This window comes from Sus scrofa, chromosome 15 (assembly GCF_000003025.6).
Source record: "Sus scrofa isolate TJ Tabasco breed Duroc chromosome 15, Sscrofa11.1, whole genome shotgun sequence".
In the NCBI taxonomy this organism is placed as follows: domain Eukaryota; kingdom Metazoa; phylum Chordata; class Mammalia; order Artiodactyla; family Suidae; genus Sus; species Sus scrofa.
In genome coordinates, this window is record NC_010457.5 from 24,733,894 (window position 1) to 24,752,869 (window position 18,976).

General features: G+C 52.0%; 1 protein-coding gene across 5 annotated transcripts in view; it reads left to right on the top strand.

The window, feature by feature from the left end:
• The window catches only part of STEAP3 (STEAP3 metalloreductase), a 48,821-nt gene continuing 32,507 nt past the window's right edge, over nt 2,663–18,976 (top strand). The window contains exons 1-2 of one of the 5 annotated variants that reach the window (XM_013983975.2): nt 7,977–8,028; nt 9,544–9,692. Coding sequence is in view for 2 of the 5 variants with exons in the window: in XM_003359436.4 (XP_003359484.1) it covers nt 2,754–2,859 (106 nt within the window). In the remaining 3 variants the exon portion in view is untranslated. Of the gene's footprint in view, nt 2,860–7,932; nt 8,029–9,543; nt 9,693–11,155; nt 12,402–14,257; nt 14,614–18,976 lie in introns of those variants that run through there. The other 4 variants (XM_003359436.4, XM_005671632.3, XM_013983974.2 and 1 more) reach the window with 4 other exon arrangements.

Consider the following 18,976-nt stretch of genomic DNA (forward strand, 5'->3'; position numbering starts at 1 on the left):
TCAGATCCTGAGTTGCTGTGGCTGTGGTGTAGGCAGGCAGTTGTAGCTCCAATTTGACCCCTAGCCTGGGAACTTCCATATGCCACTGGTGCAGCCCTAAAAAGACCAAAAAAAAAAAAAAAAAGAGAGAGAGACCTAAGCAGTCAATCCTGTCTCGACAACTTTCTGAGCTGTGTCACATCAAGCAGGTGATTTAACTTCCTCACACCTGTTTCCTTATTCGAAAATGGGAAGGGATTCCCTGGTGGCCTAGCAGTTAAGGCATTGTCACCAGCATTGTCACTGCTGGGGCTCAGTTTCCATCTTCACCCGGAGAACTTCTACATTCCCTGGGCATGACAGAAGGAAGGAAGGAAGGGAGGAAAGAAGAGGAGTTCCTGTCGTGTCGCAGCGGAAATGAATCTGATTAGCATCCATGAGGATACAGGTTTGATCCCTGGCCTCGCTCAGTAGGTTAAGGATCTGGTGTTGCCATGAGCTCTGGGGTAGGTCATAGACGAGGCTCGGATCTGGTGTTGCTGTGGCTGTAGTGTAGGCCATCGGCTACAGCTCCAATTCGACTTCTATGAGAACCTCCATATGCGTGGGTGTGGCTCTAAAAAGCAAATAAGAAAAAAGGAAGGAAAGAAAGAATGAAGGAGGAAAGAAGGGCAAGAAGAAAAAGAAAGGAAGGAAGGAAAGAAAACAGGGGGAATGTACTACAAGGATTGTTGGGCTGCACCCAACGGGCCCACAGCCCTTGTAGCTGCCCAAGCTCAAGACCAAAGAAAGAGCCCAGAGAAAGCAACAGAGACATCATTGGTTTATTGGACAGGGGAATCTTACGCAAAGTGTCCTGGATCAACACACTTCTATGTGTGGTAGACAGTAGGAGGGACATGACAGCAAACTTTGCTACTCAGGGGAGAAGGAAGCCAACATTTACGGGGGAATCGACGTCGGCAGGGAGCTCATCAGTTACCAGAGACTAATTAAGCCCTGTAATTAAGAGGATTGGATAGTCATGTAAGCGAAGCAGGGATGGTTAAGCAGGGGAGGTACAGAGAGTAAGAGGATAGCCATAGGATTTCATGAGTTAATACAGTTAACGTGCTTAGTGTTTAGAACAGTGCCTGGTATATTAACAGAACCTGTTAATTATCATTATCACACACATTCATCCTCTTCAAATCTTCTTGGGCCCCCAAGGCCACAGGATAAAGCTTCAATTTTCACACAAAAGTGAACCAGTTCTTTTTTCATCTACCCCCTCTGTCCCCAGCCCCATCTGCTGCAGTACCTTTCAAGGACCCAGGGCACGGCCTGTTCCCAGGCCTCTCAAGGCAGTGGGGGGTTTCAGACACTAAGTTCTCAGACACTTTGAGCAGGCAGGAGCAGGAGGCCCAGCAAGAAGATTCCAGGGTCAGCTCAGAGGCTGACTAGGGGTCCCACGGTGTCTGTTGAGCACCAGGACAGGAAGGAGACAAGGGCCAGCTGGCATTCATTGCCCACTCAGAGTAGGGGTGGGAGTGGGGGTCCTTGCCATGGGGTTAGAGGAGAGCACAGTCCCTTAGGGCTTCTCAGAGGAGGGGAAAGTTTATATCAGGACACAGAAGAAAGATTTTTCCAAGGGGGAGGAGAGGAGAAGTGCTTTTCTTATGGAAATGGCTTTTTTAGCTATCAGCCTTCCTCATGATTCCCCTTCCTCTTAATTGGCTGACTGCCTTTTAATGAACACCTGCTAAGTGCCAGGCACTTTTCTGGCAATTTCTCACTTCATTCTCAGCTGAAGAAACCAAGGTTCAGTGGGGAGACCACATCCAAACCCAGGTCAGTGAACTTCTTTGCCCTGCAAATGCCGCCAGAGGACAACCTCAGCCCCTCTCCTCCTCCTCAGAGGCCCCATACCTGGCCGACTGTGGCCCATGGCTCTTGGCACATTAGTCTCAGAACATTATTTGTTCTATGTGGACTGGCTTCTCACATGCTGCCAGGAACCAGCAAACATTTGCATGTGACTCTAAGGCTGATGGTCCATTAGTGTGGGTCAGTGAAATCAGTCAGTGCTCTAGGAAGAAGACTCCTGAAAACCTACTTGACACCAAAGACCTGCTCCCAGGCAAACAAAGTGTGGGGTCATACCCCTCTGGGAGGCTGGAGCAGCTTGGGGATCTCCCCTAGAGCAGCCAAATGCTTGGGGGAGAGTGTCCCTCCATTCCCGCCTGAGTCATCTCCCCTCTGGTCACACCACATTGGCTGCCCCTACTCTGCTCCTGCACTGAGTTGGCCCCAGTCCTTGGCACCAAGGTGTGCTGGCCACTTCCCGCGGTGGCAGAGGGAGTGGAAAGACCTGGGAGTCAGGCAGACATGGTTTGAATACCTGCTCCACCATATCCTGAGTGCCTAATGCTTTCCTCATCTGAAAATGGGCTGATTCTATTCACCCTGCAGGATCTGGATGGGGATTACAGGGGGTGATTTAAACGTGGCTCAGTCTTCACTTCAACTGGATTTCAATGTCACTTCCCTTCCTCCTCCCCCTCGGAGCAAGACCCAGGAAGCAGAGAATTAAGCAGGTTGAAAACAACCCTGGGCCTAGTGAAAAGGCTTATCTTGGCTGCTGGACACCATGTGTTTGCAGATAACACTGAGGCCAGTGACCTCACCTGCGCGCTGGGCGGGCTCTGACCCTTCAGCCCTTAAGCAGCTTTAGCTAACTCCCTCCACACTCTACCAACGCCATGTGGAGGGAGTGAGGCCTAGCAGCAGAAGGCATGCACATGGAGGGTGGACAGCTGGGGTCCCTGGTAAGCAGGGCACCTGGCCTGAGCTACGAAAAGTCCCAGGACATGGAGGATGGTGCCTTTCACCCCCAATCAGGTGAGCAGGGTGCTCATGGGTGGGGAGTGTCAGGATATCCCACCACCCCAGCAATGCCCAGCTTGTTTGGCTTTCTTTTCTCAGTCATTTCAGGCAGAAGTTCAAGGACTCATCCTTCGCCCAACCCCTCCATCCTCTTCTCAAAAATCCAGCAGATGAGTTCCCACTGTGGCTCAGTGGTTAACGAACCTGACTAGTATCCATGAGGATGCAGGTTCAATCCCTGGCCTCACTGAAGGATCCAGCGTTGCCATGAGCTATGGCGTATGTCACAGATGTGGCTCGGATCTGGCGTTGCTATGGCTGTGGTGTAGGCCAGCAGCTGTAGCTCCAATTCAACCCCCAGCCTGGGAACCTTCATATGCTGCGGGTGTGGCCCTAAAAAGACAAAAGACAAAAAAAAAAAAAAAAAAAATCCAGCAGAGGGTATGAAATGACCCTGCTCTTGCCACAAAAGGGTAACAGCCTTCCAAGGGAAAAAGAATTTGCTGCTACAGCACCCAGACATTACCTATTTATTTTGCTTAAACAGTGGGCTTTTTCCCAAAGCAACTTAGCTCTCAACTCAAAGCTTAACTATAAGGCTAATAGTAAACTAGACACCGAAAATCATGGACTGGGAGAAAATAGAGTAGAACTTAAATATATTTAGTAGATGACTATATAGTCATGAAAATGGGTCTGAGTATCCTAATCACCAAGGTAAAAAGATCAGCACTTGGAAACGAATAAGCATACTGGTCTTATATTTTGTCCTTGGAGCGTCGTTATGATAGGCATTGAGTGTTGTGAAGGACAGGTCATTTGGATAAATTCAGAAGCAGATGAAATCAAGCTATTCGGCTCACAAGGACCTTTGAGAAAGCAAAGGGTGTGGAATTTAAGTATCCCCAGTGAGGGTGAATGCAGGTTTCTGAGAGGCTGCCCTGGCCCAGGTGTTCAGGGCCTGTTTCCTCATCTGAGCTGTAGACTAGTGTTCTTCCAACTTTAATGTGCATACATTCTCCTGAGGGTCTTATGAAAGTGTGTTTCTGACTCAGTTCTGAGGTGGGCCCGAGACTCTGCAATTTAAAAACCTCCCAGAGTTCCCATCATGGTTCAGCAGAAACGACCCCAACTAGAATCCATGAGGACATGGGTTCAATCCCTGGCCTCACTCAGTGGGTTAAGGATCCGGTGTTGCTGTGAGCTGTGGTGTAGGCCAGCAGCTGAAGCTCCGATCTGACCCCTAGTCTGGGAACCGCCATATGCTGTGGATACAACCATAAAAAGCAAAATAAAATATAAAAAATATAAAATATAACAAAATATAAGCAACACACTTCCCAGGCTACCACGTACTCTAGACTTGGAGCAAGGGGCTAAAGCCCAGACTTCTCTAGTTGTGCGCTTGTGCTGCCACAGTTAAATCTCTTGTGGATATGGCAGCCTCTCATCCCGCTGAGCTCAGAGAGCTTTTCCTCTGGAGAGAGCTCACGTTTCAACAGAGGATTAGAAGGGAGGCAAGCCTTAGGCCAAAGCACTGTACCAAGCTCTGGGTGTGATGAGTGGGGACAGTGCCGTCAGCCAGGCCTTAAAATGCTTTTCAATATTGGCTCAAAATAAGCTGCCATGTGAAAGGAGAGTCTGCAAGGACAAACACCAGGCTCTAACCACACGTCTGCAGCTTGCCTCCCCATCCCGGGCCTGCTCCTCACAGACCATCCCCATTGCCCAGCACGGCTTCACATCTGGGCAGATCTGACATGGCTTTATCCATTGGGTCATCGTGGAGGCAGGGACAATCCCTCCGTGTTCCCATATCACCCTCAGAATCGCGACTCCAAGATGCTCCCACTCCCTCTCCCACAGAAGGAAGCAGCTCCCTGGGCCCAGAGGCTTGGCTGGCGGCATCTCACCTCCCTGGGCTAGGCGAGTGGAAGGCAGGGCAGAACCATATCCAGGTGGGCTGGTTCCCAGTCGAGATCAATCCAAGTAGCTGAGCATGAACTGCATCCTTCTCTCTGGCCCAAGTAGATGAATCTAGACTCCCTTCCTGAATACTGTTGCCTTCTTAGCCAAAGGAGTAGCCTTGTCTTCAAGAAAAAGGGACATCTCAGCAGACAGACACCCAGGGGCTCCAGGTCCACATTTCACCAGTGGGTGTACCGAGCATATGCTATGCCCCTGTGGTATGTCAGCTCCCGGGCAAGCAAGGAGGAGACCAGAGGGGGCAGGTACCCTGAGGAAAGCTTCCCAGAGGTGCTGGGAGGAGCAGGAAGTTGAGAGTGGCAGTGTCTTTATTCAAAAACTATATACAGGGCACAGGCTATGGGCCAGACACTGATCTAGGCACTAGGAACACAGAAATGAAAAGGCAGATAAAACTCCCTGCCCTGGGGGAACTTACATTTCTATGGGAACAGACAGTTAATTTAATAAACAACAAGTAGAGAAGGAGTGATTTAGAGTGTATTAGGAGATGAAGGCTAAGGGAAAGAAAAGAAATAAAAGAAATGAGGGATGGGGGTGATCCCTGGGGTGGGTCTCAGGGAGCTGATAACATCTGGCGAGGATGCAAAGGAGGGAGGGCCATGGGGGCAGCAGGCAGAGGGAAGAGCAAGGAGGAGCCTGAGGAGGGGAACCCGAGCTGAGCTGCAGCCTGGCTGCCACTGCAAGGACTTTGCTTTGACTCTGAGAGACCCTGGAGCCAGGGCAGGTTTTGAGTGGAGGAGTAATAAGATCTGGTACATGTCTCAAAAGGATGGCTCCAACCTCTCTGCCCTTGGCCTGACAGTGGAAAATGAGTCTGGCACAGAGGAAGTGCTTAACCAATGTCAGTGCACTGTCCTCTACCTTCTCGGGAGAGGGCCCATCTGCTTCTGGGAGATTGACCCCAGGAAGCATTTACTGAGTTCTCCCCATACCAGACACCATGCCAGGGCAGACAAGGGGACAGATGGGCACAGCACTAAAGGACAGTGGTGCAGGTGGTGCTCTGTCCACCAAAGGTCTTGGCCTCGGAAGGGTGTTCAGCTCCCTCCCTCCCTGAGCCTTTCAAACCCCTGATTGTTCTCTTGCAAAAGTTCATGCTCCACTTAGGACATTCCTCTGTGGATCTCTGCCAGTCCAGCCTTCAGCTCTCTGTCTCTTTCCCCTTCCCTGACTCTCTCGCTGCAACTCATGGGGAGCCCCTCAGAGGCCCACCAGATCTCTTTGGAAGGATGGACCTAAGGGTCCTTCGGAGAATGCTGGAAGACCTCTCAGCACTTCCATTCCCCAAGCTCTATATCCTTATGCTGATCTTTGGAGTGCAGGAAGGATGCTCCGAGACACATTAGTCAGTGCAAATATTTAAAGAGCACTTATTAGAGCTCCCACTGTGGCACAACAGAATTGGTGGTATCTTGGAAGCACTGGAACCCAGGTTCAATCCCTGGCATAGCACAATGGGCTGGGATCCTTAGTCATCGTAGCTGTGGCTTAGGGTGCAACTGCAGTTCGGATCTGATCCCTGGCCCAGGAGCTTCACGTGTTGCAGGGCAGCCAAAAACAGAGGGGATAGGGAGTACCTACTGTGTTCAGGGCACCATGCTAGGGGCACCAAAGAGTCCTACTGATGATTCCTGTCTTTCCAAACTTTACAACCCACTACAGAATCAATTCAACTTACAAAGGCAGGGACCGGGCATGGGTCACTTGTGTCTCCAGCACGTGGAACCCTGGGAGGCATGGTTGAGCTCCCTAAGTGTTAAATGGAGGACCTATGAGAATTGCCACAGGAGCTCAGAGAGGGTGTGGCCCTGGAGCAAGGAGGATCCTGAAGGAGGGGGGAGAGGACCTGGGCCTTGGAGACTGGCAGAGCGAAGAGCTGGGGAGGAAGGGGATTTTAGGCCAGAGGAAACCTCTGGCGGTGAGGAAGCACCAGATGCTCATGGGTGGGTCTTAGTTGGGTGGGAGGATGGAGGAAAGGCCCTCACCCCAACACAGAGCTGCCAGAACTCTGCCCCCACCCCCACCTGCAGGCTCCCTGGAGTCCCATTGTGGGGCCAGCCCCTGCCTCTGGCCTCAGGGGTTCAGATAAACCCTCCCTTGGACTTATCTCTTCTGCACAGGTTGGCTTCCTGGAGTAATCAGAAGCTCTGTATCAGGGCTGGGGGAATATACCCCACAGGAATATTCCAGAAAGAGTCCCAGGGGTCAGGTAACCCCCAGTCAGCCTCCCAGAAGATCAGTGACATTGGCGGCAGACTTGTCCCCATGTCCTCACCTGCAAAAAGAGGTAACTGTCAGTAGGATGTGATGTGAGGTTGTAGGTGAGAAAGGGCTTCAGATGAATGCACACAAAACTTCTAGAAAGGTACCCTGAAGATATCTGTACCTATAGCCACCTCATTGCTGTCCTGCCAGTATGCCACCAGTGAGGGAGAGGAGGACAGTGCTCAGCAGCTGCAGGCCATCTTTCTCAGGGACAGGGGATAGTCTGAAGCCTAGAAAGACTACACAGGAAGGCAAGCTCTCAAGGGCCCTCCACTAGCTCCTAGGCCCTGAAACTGAGGACAAATCAGAAGAGTCAGAGTTTGGCCCTAAGGGTGAACAGGAGACAGGTGTGACACAGGAGCACAAAGGCCTGGATGCAGGCTTGTTAAAGAAAGAAGTCTTGTCCAATCCAGTGGTGCCTTGGCCTCTTACTATTTGTGTGAACTTGGCCTGCCACTTAACCTCTCTATAAAATGGACGTGCATGTGAGATGTCCCTTAGGTGAAGGGAGCAGGTCCCAGAAGTTACCCTGGCCTCCCGCAGCCCTCCTTGTCCTAGTTAAGAAGTGCTCTGCATACTTTAACTGGGGGAGGTTGGGGGACACGGATCAGAAAGCGTCTGAACCTTGCATGGGGTGTGGGTAGAGGTAGGAAACAGAGGGTCATTCATTCGCCGCCACTGCCGCCACTGCCCACCGCCGGGACTGCAGGGCCAAGTGGGGATCGAGGACCCTGTGGCTGCCCGATTGCTGCCCAGGGAGTTGGCAGTGCCGGATAAGCAGCGGCGGGCTGGCTGGTGGCCACCTCCCCCGCAGGTCCAGCCCCGCGGGCGGGCGGGGCGCGGGGAGAGGAGGAGCCTACGGGCGGGGCCACTGACTCCGCCTCGGACTTTCAGCGGCCGCTGGTGCTCCTAGCGGCGCGGGCCGGAGAGGTGAGTGACCTTCGACCGGGTCGCTGCGGGGCTGCGGGCTGTGCTCTACCCGGTACCCTCGCCCCGGCAACTGCCCCCTAGCACCTTGCCTGCTGGAGAACCGGGCCGCTGGGACCGAGCCACATGGTCTGACGGCAGAGAAATGGGTCCCAGACTGAGCGTACTTCTCCAGGGACGCAAACCTGTGTGCCCGGGGCGTTGAGGGGCGGGGGCGGGAGGGAGGTGTTGGCGAAAAGGACCGGGTGAGCCCTGCATCCCTGACGGGGCGGGGGGCTGCTGGGGGAACACGCTACACCCCCCGGGATGGTTCCTTGTGCGCCCTGCCAGGCGCACACACCTAGTCCACAAGTCCCATATACCCCGCAACGCCTGCCCGCACGTCTCAGGGGAGGGCTGGGAGCGGTGGGCGGGATCTTCCTCGAGGGGCTTCCCAGCCCTGTCGCAGCCCCGGGCCAGGCAGGCAGCAGGGCGGGGGCTGGGGCGCCCGACCTTGATCAGGGAGAGGCTGGGCTGACCCGTATCCGCCTCTGCCCGCGGAGCCCTTGCTTGGCAAACTTAGCCATTTCACCACACCATTTCCCTGAAATTTGGGAGCAGGCTGCCCAGAGAGGTGTGGCTGGAACTTTGGTCACTCTGGGTAGATGAAGGGGAAGATACGAGGAGCTAATATGTCCTTTGAGGGCCAAGAGGTTGGATCCTGGGGGAAGATGGCAGGCAGGTCTTGGAGTTTTGGCAGATGGCTCTGCTGAGAGGCCTCGCAGGTGTCTGCCTCTGAGACAGGCTCCAGATATCGAGGTTCTGGAAACGCTTCCCTTCCCCAAAGGGAAGCATTTCTGTCCATCAGAGTGCAGTGATGATATAATTAATAGCAGACATTTATTGTGTATTTATCTCTCCTAGGCCACTTGCTTTGCACATAATATCCCGGTTAATCCTCAGCACAGGAAGGCACCATTATTATCTCATTTAAGATGGGGAAATTGAGCCTCAGAGAGCATGGATATTTTGTAAAGATACACAGGTAGCAAGTTGCAGAAGTGGGATTTGTACACAGATTTAGCTTACTTGAGAGCCCAGAGGAGCCTACTAGTGGGAGAGACCAGCCGTGTTTTTAGAGGATTGTTCTTAGAGGATTGTAGCAGCCTGAAGAATGCAGTAGTGAGGTCCAGAGTATCTATAAGACCAACTGGGCCTGCCCTTTCAGTTACTTGCATGGTTTCTTAAAAGTGCAGATGCTTAGATTCTACCCACAGTAGGCTGAATCTGATCCTGCAGAGTGAACCCCCTGCAGCCAGGCCTGGGTAAGGAAGACCTGGAATCAGCATGGGGGTGACCTCAGAGCTGGCAGGGAGCTCAGGCCAGGCCACTTGTTCACCAGAGAGTTGAACATCCAGCCCCAAGCCTGCTGGGCTGACCAGGCCTGGTCACACGGGACCATTGCTGTGCTCTCTTCACCCCAGAGATGCCAAACAGGTCAATTCCTCTCTCATTCATGTTTCCTGTTCTTACACCCAGGGCCCTTCCCTTGTTGCCCAGAGTATGGGCAGGGCTTCACGTGGTTAGAAAGGGGAAATTAAGGACTAAAGTCCATAGCTGCACACTGCTGTGAAGAGGAGGCAGCTGAAGCTGGCTGCAGGGAGGAAGACACCTGGCTTTGCAGTCAGGTGAGACCCCGCACCCCAGCTTCCAAGTCTGAATTTTAGCTCATTACCATGTGGCTTTGGCCAAGTCCTCAGCTCTCTGAATGTGTTTCTTCTGTAAATCCTTGCTAAGGGTTTAGCATCAGATATTCCTGTTAAAAAAAAAAAGGAACAGTAGTGCCTAGGGTTGGGTGGGGCAATTGTGTGAGGTGCTGAGTTTAAGGAGTGCAATAAATACCTACTTCCCCCCAGAGTTTGAATGTTAAAATCAGCTGGGGACCTTTAGGCTCATTGCTGTTTTTGTCCGAACCCCTCAGTTCAGCCACTAGAAAGTGGCCTCCCTGGTCCCCTTCTCTGTTGCAGACCTGGCCTCGGGCCCAGGCCTTAGGGCTACAATTCAGTGTCCTGGCTAATGCCTCTCAGACTAGGAGCAGAAATTTGTGCCTCTTGTTTTATGCCCTGTGTATCCTGCAGATGAAAACTCAGTGGGCTGGGCAGATTGTCAGGTGGGGGAGGGAAGCAGGCTATAGCGTGATGTCTAGTCTCCTTGGGCCGCAACTGAGGCTGGATCCAGCCCTTCCTGCCCTCCCCACCACTCATGGTGGCAAGGTCTTCCTGGACTGGTTTGGGCGGTCCAAGCTATGTAAGGTATACCTCCATGGATCTTCTTTCTAGCACCTGGACCAAGAATAATGGGCGTCTTGATTTAAAACAAGGAAGTTTGCCCAGTTAAGCAGTTATTAAAATCCAAGGCCCAGCTGGCTCTTTTCCTCCCTCCTGGGAGTTGGAGGGTGTGTGTCCCTTTTTCTACTCCTATCCTACCCTTGCCTACTCTGCCTCTCCCCACCCCACCCCATCCTACCCCACCCCAGTCCAAGAGCGGTGGAGATTACAAAACTTGGAGGAGGGGAGTCAAAGGTTGGGAACAGGGCACTCTAGGTGGTTTTCAGATATTTGGCTACAGAATTCTTACTTCCTCCTGTCTGCTTCCTGTGATTGGGCCCACCTCTGGTCCAACCTGACTGGCCTTTCCCAGACCTCTGCAAGTCAGCCCTTCACATCCTTGGCATGACAGGGGCACTGCTTCCTTCACACCGGAAATGGCACTAGTCATCACTGAATGTTCAGCTCCCCATATGCCAGGCCCTGGGATGAGCATGTTACATGTGTGAGCACACTTGAAACTTCCTCCCTTCTGAGGTAGACAGTGGTATTCTCCCAACCATGTGACTTTCCCAAGAACACATAAAACTAATCCATTCCTTCCACCCCAAACCTGAGGCTCCTACCACTAACTATACATGCTTGTCCAAATTCTGCCTCATCACTTTTTTGTTCAGCATACATGCACCGAGCACTAATTTGGTGCCAGGCTCTCGGGACCTGGCTGAGTCCCACTTCTGGCTGGATGAGTGTTGGTTGTCACATATAACCCTGCCAGAGTCCACACTCTCCGCTTATTTCTGAATACAAGTGGAGGGGCTGAGGCCCACGTTCCACAGCTAATGGGACCCAGGATTCAAAACCAGGAATGGCTCCCCCTGGAGCCAGAGGTATTGACCACTGTGCATGCTGTCAGGGTGCAATCAAGGGCTGCTAATTTATGTGGGATCATAAACGCCTGCATTGTCACTTCAACCCAGAGCCAAAGGTTTCCCTCTTCCCCCGTGTGGCACACTTGTCACTGGAGAATTACCTGATGCTCAAGTCTTCCCAATCTGTCCTCATCAATCACTATGTCACCTGGCAGAAAGTGCAACAGGTCAGCGCTAATTGTCCTACAATTAGGCAGGAACTTACTCCTCATTCCCGCATCCACTAAATGAGGGCCAGGTGGGGTCTAAGCACACAGGATGTTTTTCAGCCGTCTGGCACTATCAGATTAGAGGATTAAACTGTGAAAAATACAGCCCCCAGACTATCAAAGCAATCAAAGGGGGATGTAAAAAATTTAGGGACTGGCAAATGGGCTTCTGAGGCTTTCTGTGGGGTGGGCCATCATGGTTCACATATAGACAGAGGAGCCAGTGTGCTGGGTCTATAATGGATGATCCTTCCCATTACTGTAGCATCCGACACTTTTGGCGGCAACAGGCTGTGGGGAGGGAGAGCCTGTGATGGGCTCGGGAGTGTGACAGCATGCCCCGTCATTGGGGTGAAGGTCTCTCTGAAGGCGAATCCCTCAGGGCTCACAGCTGAAGATGTTGAGGGGCTTCTGGTGGCCTGTGAGGTGGGCCCTCCGGGTGGAGTCTGCACCAAGACGGGATAGTTAAACACAGGGCATGCAGATTCTTTGGGAATCCCAGGGGTCTGGGCTGAGCCTGGCTGCCCAGCCCAGAGCTGTACCTGGGTCAGTACTGCACTGGACACAGTGAGGCGGGGTGGTAGAGGGAATCAGCCACAACCTGAGTGTGGGGCTGAGCAGCTGTAGGAGGTAAGAAAGGGCAGGCCCTTTGTGACTGGTCGGGGGAGATGGCTCCAGACTGGCTGGAGATCGAGTGGTGCCTGGAATTGGAAGGGAAGTAAACAAGGCGTTCTGGGCCAGGCAGCCAGGGGTTGTGATGAGGACTCAGGGGGCTTCCGTCCTGGAAAGCCTCATCCTCCTGGTGTTCCTGCATCGGGAGCCTGGAGGTTGGAGACCTGGCAGTGCTGAGTTCTGGCTTGGATGCCTTTGTCCTCCCATAAGCTTTGCTACAACTTCTTGAACCTTCTGATCTGGCATGGCTGTGAGTGGTAAGCGAGGGGAAAGGGGGTTCCCAAGGTTGGGGGGAGCTCAGGGCACAATGAGGGCCTCAGGGAGAACCCCAGGGGACAGGTGTTTACAGCTGGAACCATGGGGGTGCGCCCGGAGCTCCTGTCTGCTCACACCTGGTGGGTTTGCTTTCAGAAGGAAGTGTGGGAGTTCCCATCGTGACTCAGTGATAACCGACCAGACTAGTATCCATGAGGATGTAGGTTCCATCCCTGGCCTTGCTCCGGCATTGCCATGAGCTGTGGTGTAGGCCGGCAGCTGCAGCTCTGATTTGATCCCTAGCCTGGGAACTTCCATATGCTGTGGGTGCAGTCCTAAAAAGAAAAAAGAAAAGACAAAAAAAAAAAAAAAAAAAAAAGGAAATGTGGTTTCCTGACTGTGTAGCTTCTCCAAGGGTATCAGAGACCGCCTGGAAGCTTGATAGGAACAGTGTGCTCATAGGAACTGTGTGTTGCATCATGCGGGGACTCCGTGCCCAGGGCTGCCTGGAAAGCCCTCTGCCGAAGCTCCCGGCATTCAGGGCCCACTGGCCTCAGCATGAGTAGCACAGGAGGCACAGAGCTGGGTCAGTACACAGGGGTGGAGGGTCCTTAGGGACCTCATGGTCTCACTGGGCAGCTGAGTGAGGGAGCACAACGCCACCAGATATCGGAGGGAGAAGTCTGGCGTTGCACACAGCAGTGGCCCACAGCCGAACAAACATGCGATGTGGGTAAGAGCAGTTCTAAGATGTGAGGTTGCAGCTCTCATGTTCACTGTTGCACTTAACTGTCAGAACAGAGAAGCAAAGCAGCCTGCCCAAGATCACACTGCTGGTACCTGGCCAAACCTGAAATCACACCCAGGTCTGTCTAACTAGATCCACCATGAGCACCACTGCCTCTGTATCCAGAGTAGGGCTGTTGGGGGCTGGGAAGTGCTTTGTGTGCCCAAGGGCTGGATCTCAGGGGGATCTGGATTGCTGGAAGGAGGTCAAGACTTAAGGTGGAGGTGACAGTGTTGGCAGGAGTGGGGAGCAACAGGGACTAGAAGGGGGCTGATGGCAGATCAGCTGAGGAGGGGAGAGTCAGTGTGCACTGGCCTTGGCTGGGCTCTGGGAGATTCCAGAATGCCTTTGTCTGCTGGAAGGCGCTCTTAGGGGGAGGAAACAAGAAGTAGGGCCACTGTGTTCAGAGAACCAGGCAAGCCCTGTTGTGTTGTTGGGAATAAGAGCAAAACTCCCCAGAACCCAGGGTGTGCATTCTAGTTATTAGAGGCCCAGATGCACAGGCTTACTCAGAGTTCCCAAGATCACCAGTTTTCCAACAAGTCAAAAACAATTGAATGTACTTGTCTTAAGACTTGGCATACTTTACTGCAATGGTGCAAAAGCCTCCAACCTCTGGCCTCCCTGTGTGTAGTCGGTGTGGTCTCCGGGGTTGCTGGCAGAGCCATCTGCACAGGCAAGCCCACCCCAACCATGTTTTGCCCTCTGGGCAGTGCCTTCTTTTTGTGGGTCCTTGTCTCTGTTCTTTTTCTCCCCACTGTGGCTGCTGACTGGCAAGTAAAAATGGCCATGAAGCCTTTGTTGGCACAAAATCCAGAGAGAATTATCACTAAGCCAATGACAGCCACAGATATTGCGACAAATTGCCCCCCACAGCAATTGATGAATTGCCATTTTCTGCAGCCATTATGTTTGGCTTTGTATCTCAAGGCATTTCTCTCTCTCTCTCTCTCTCTCTCTCTCTCTCTCTCTCACAAACACACACACACACACACACACACACACACACACCCTATGGTGAGGCAGTCTGCCTTGTGTTGGATGACATTTATTCATTTTATGTATCCTGGCTTTGCTGGCTGTCCTGCCTCAGTTCCTGTAGCAAAGACACTTGAGTCTGAGCCACTAATTATCATTAGTGAGGTTTCCTCCCCGAACAGGAAGTATCAAGCTAGAGCTGCTCTCCCCTAGCGCACTCTGTAATCAAGCATCAGTCACTATCCCTGCCCAGTCCCTGTGGCCAGGAGCTAGAGAGGGGTTGAGAGAGCAGCAGCCCAGCTGTCCAAGCCCCTGGCAGGTCCTGCATCTTCTGAGCATCAGCCTGAGTCCTGTCTTGAGAGAGGAGACCTCAGCATGAAGGGTGGCACAGATCACAGTGGGGCTGTCTAGGGACACGTTCTTTGGATCCTCACCTTGGCCTGTTGTTGGTGAGTCTGGTTCAGGATACAGATCCAAGGTGGCTTGGGCAGCATGTGGGCCCTTCCCTCCAGCCCTGCCAACCCCAGGCTTGCTTCAGTGTACCCCAACATCTCGGGGTTGGGGGGGCTGTTTTGGGACTGGCACCAAAGAGCACAGTCTGGTGAAGTTCCTGCCAAAATAAAATGGCAACTCTTATTATTTGCACATTAAGTCAGGAACTTTTCCAAAGTAAAGGGTTCAAGGATTTATCATACACAGTACCTTCAGTTAATGAGAGCAGCAGCTTTGCAGGTTCTGGTGTGTTTAAAAAAAAAAAAATTAATGTTTATGATGCATTTCTGTGGAAGGCAGGCCCATTGGGAATTGTAAATTTTACTTATCAGTAACCACTTCTGGGTTGGTTTATCAGAGAATGGCTGCTGTAAGTAATTGAACCGGATTTTTCTAGAATGTTTCAAAAATCTAAATGTTTGTAAAAAGCCCTATAAATTATTCATTCACTTCTATTTTGCAGGGGGTATGATAAACCTCTTTTCTGTCCAACCTAACTTGCATGTATGTGTTTTTGTGTGTGAACAGTCTCTGAGTGTGCATACGCATACCCAAGCTTTTTGTATTCTCTTTTATAGGAACTTCTCAGCCTTCCTTTTAAAAAATAATGATTTTTTTATGATGTCTAAATAATGATTCCAGGCAGTATTACAAGAAATATAATAGTAAAACGTTTGTGAGAGTCCATCGGAAAGAGAAAATGCCTACAGAGAACGTGGAAATGCACTAATTAAGATGTATGCGGCTATGACCCCAGCTTTTAAAACTGGATTTGAGACTGGCATTCTCATGCTGTCTCCCCTCGAGTCAGCCATGGGGGCTGAGGAGGGCACCTGCACCCAAGTAGCATCTCCTTCTTGACTCCTAGACCCCTCAACCTGAGATCGGGGAAGGAGGGCCTGTGCTGCTGTGAATCTAGGATACAGGGTGGCCCAGGACTTGCAGAAACAGCCTGAGGATGAGGGAGAGCTGAGAGGAGGCCACTTAGACCAAGTGACTGGCTATTATTCATGCCCACGGCCGCGAGTTGCCCTCCATACCACCCTGGAGGCAGCTTGAATGCAGGGACTAGACGGAGCTAGGGCAAGAGCCAACTGTGGGACCTTAAGGAGGGCCTAACTCAGCCTCGGTTTTCTCATCTGCACAATGGAAGTAATGATACCCTGAGTGTACAAGTCCACTTGGTCAGAGTCTCTTCACTGAGTGAGTCGGACTCGTCTCACAGTAACTTCTCTTCTTTGATTCCTGGTTGTTGCTAGTGTGTCATGTGCCAGCCACTTGTGGGTGCTGGGATGTGCCTCCCAGCCGTATCTCGGTGGGGGAGGGCGGGTGGACCTCGCAGCTCCCAGGAGGCCCAGAATTTCTACATGATGTGGCTTTAGGGGCGGTCATGTGACCGGAATGGGGAACTGGGGGACTTCCCTGAAAGCTGCTTTTATTTGCAAAGCAAGTAGCCAGCTTTTTACTTAGTTTACTTCAGATCTGTAAAATGGGAAATACTTCACAGGAGCTATTTATCTAACTGGGAAATGTGAATTATTCATATCAAAGGGTCTTAGTTTTATTATTAACATTAGGGAGGGGTGATGGAGATTTGGGGGGGGGCAAGTGACCCCTCTGCCATCCACCCCTTGGAATCCCCACCACTGCATACCTCTAAGGGAAAGAACCTGCCGTTATATGCTGGTTGCATCCTGTTACCTGTGCTGCAGAGAGCCATGGGGTCCAGGGAGGGGGATTAATCCTGCCTGGAAGAGGAGGTAGAGTGAGGGCTTCACAGAGGAGCAGCCTTTTTCTGGACCTTGAATTTTGTCATTTGGTGGGAAAGGACTTTCAGGCAGAGATTAAAACTGTGATTTGAGCAGGAAAAAGCATAAACTGACCTGGCCAGAGACGAGACCATAGATCAGGTGGGCCTCAGATGGGAAAAACCAAGGAGGCCCTCTACCAAAAGCCACAGCTAGGCTTCACCTGCCCCAGGCACTCCTTCCTAATGGAGACTGGGCAGACTGCTCAGAATCTTTGCCACCCCCTAGCTCAGAGGCTCCCAGGCCCTGGAGCCATTGACCCAGCATCTCTGAAGCCTCCTTCCATGGGTACTCAGTTACCAGGCTGCACCATGATGTGCCTCAGATGTGGTGTTTGATTTCTTATTTTGGCTGGAGCTGCATGAGCTAAGCTCCATTTGTGTTATTCTGTTTATTTGCAGCACTTAAGCACAGCTGTTCATTAGTCGTCTGTGTTACTAAGTTCATCAAATAGTGAAATGCCTGGCCAAGGCTAACAATATGGCCAGGCTACAGTAGGGATTCAATTCAGGGTCTTATTTAACCCTTAATGGGTGCAGGAGGGCCCCAGCTATGTTCTGGGGAGAACAGCCAGGTCTCACAGGCACACTCTGCCCTCTGGCACAGAATCTAGCAGTTAAGTCATTCAAGCCACAAAGACTGATTGAGCACCTACACGGTGCCAGGCCCCAGGCCAAGTGCTAGAGACACAGAAATGAGTAGGAAGTAGCCCCCGCCTAGTCAAGTGACAGAAGAAGGAATCGGTATGAGCAGTCAATGGTAAGAGTGAGTCACAGAGCACAAGGTCCCCTCTGTCCTTCAGGGCCCAGGAGGAAGCCAGGAGGTGCTCCTGGGGCCACTTGGACCAGCCTTCTGAGTTCTCAGGGAGCTGGCCCATGGCAGGTGGTTGGGCAAGAAGTGGGTAACTATGCCCACACGGAGCAGTTGGAGAATGGAGGCTGACTTCCTGCATCCCTAGGAGGCCAGAGGAAGAGGCCACTGAGGGCAGGGGAGAGCGCCCCAGAGGCTTCCTGGAAAAGGTGGCCCATCAGCTGGACAGAGCTTGGGAAGCATGCACCCCAGGCCCAGGAATCTGGCCACGTGAGGCAGACTGGGCTCCTTAGCAGAAGCCCTGGCAGCTGCCTCTCTTGACTGCCTCTGCTCTTTTCTCTTCCTCCATACTCCCCAGAAGCAGGGGGCCCCCAGGGGCACTGGGACCCCTCACTGATTCTCACATTACACCATGGCAAGGAGAGGAGGTGGGATGCAGCCACAGTCCACAAGACCCATCTGACCCCAGGGTTTGCAGGTGTCCCTGGAAAGCAAGAAGCCACCCAACCACAGCTACTAAGGCTGCAGATTCTGTTGTCTGCCACCTGCTAGCCTCCAGCCTGGCTGGATTAACTGGTCCATAGGGAGCTGGCTGCTTCCACATGCTGATCTCACTGGGCAGAGAAAAGCCATTTCTTCCTGGCTCCCATAGCACTGGGCACGCCCTCATTCAAGCACTTTTTTTTTTTTTTTTTTTTTTTTTTGGCTTTTTAGGGCTGCAGCCATGGCATATGGAAGTTCCCTGGCTAGGGGTTGAATCAGGGCTATAGACACTGGCCTATGCTACAGCAACGCCACCTTGGGATCCAAGCCCTACCTGCAACCTACAACACAGCTCATGGCAACGCCGGATCCTTAACCCACTGAGTGAGGCCAGGGATCAAACCAGCATCCTCATGGATACTAGTCAGATTTGTTTCTGCTGTGCCACAATGGGAACTCTGAAGCACTTTTATCCTGGCTTCGAGTTGTAGCCAGACTTCCCCCTAAGAATCCCAGGAAAACAAGCTGTCTTCTAGCCACATGCTAGTACACCTACTGGGCAGAGTGGGTATTCAGGGAATAACAAATGAGGACATTTTTTGAACAAGGACTGGAAGGACTGAGCTTTACATAAAACTGCATTGGCTGGGAGTACCCATTGTGGCACAGCAGGTTAAGAATCCGACACTGTATCGTGTTGCAGGTTTGATCCCCGGCCCAGCTCAGTGGGTTAAAGATCCGGCATTGCCGTAGCCGTGGCATAGTTTGCAGCTGCAGCTCAGATTTGATCCCTGGCCCAGGAACTTTCACATGCTGTGGGTGCAGCTGAAAAAAGCCACACACACACACAGACACACAAACCCTACAGGTTGTGCACTACACAACTCCAGAGGACACTGTTCATATGGATCGCGGGAGTTCCCACTGTGGCACAGTGGGTTAATAATCCATTTTGCTTCTGTGGAGGCATGAGTTCTATCCCCAGCCTGGCACAGTAAGTTAAGGATCCACTGTTACTGCTATTGTGGTATAGGTCGCAGGTCCAACTCAGATTTGATCCCTGGCCCAGGAACTTCCATATGCCATGGGTGTAGCTGAAAACAAAAAAACTCAAAACATGGATCACAAGGTAAATGGTGCCTCTGGGGTTGTGCAGCATGGGGACCTAGCATCTTTCTGCTTTGAGCCCCTGGGCTTGGTGCTGACCACCCAGACTTAC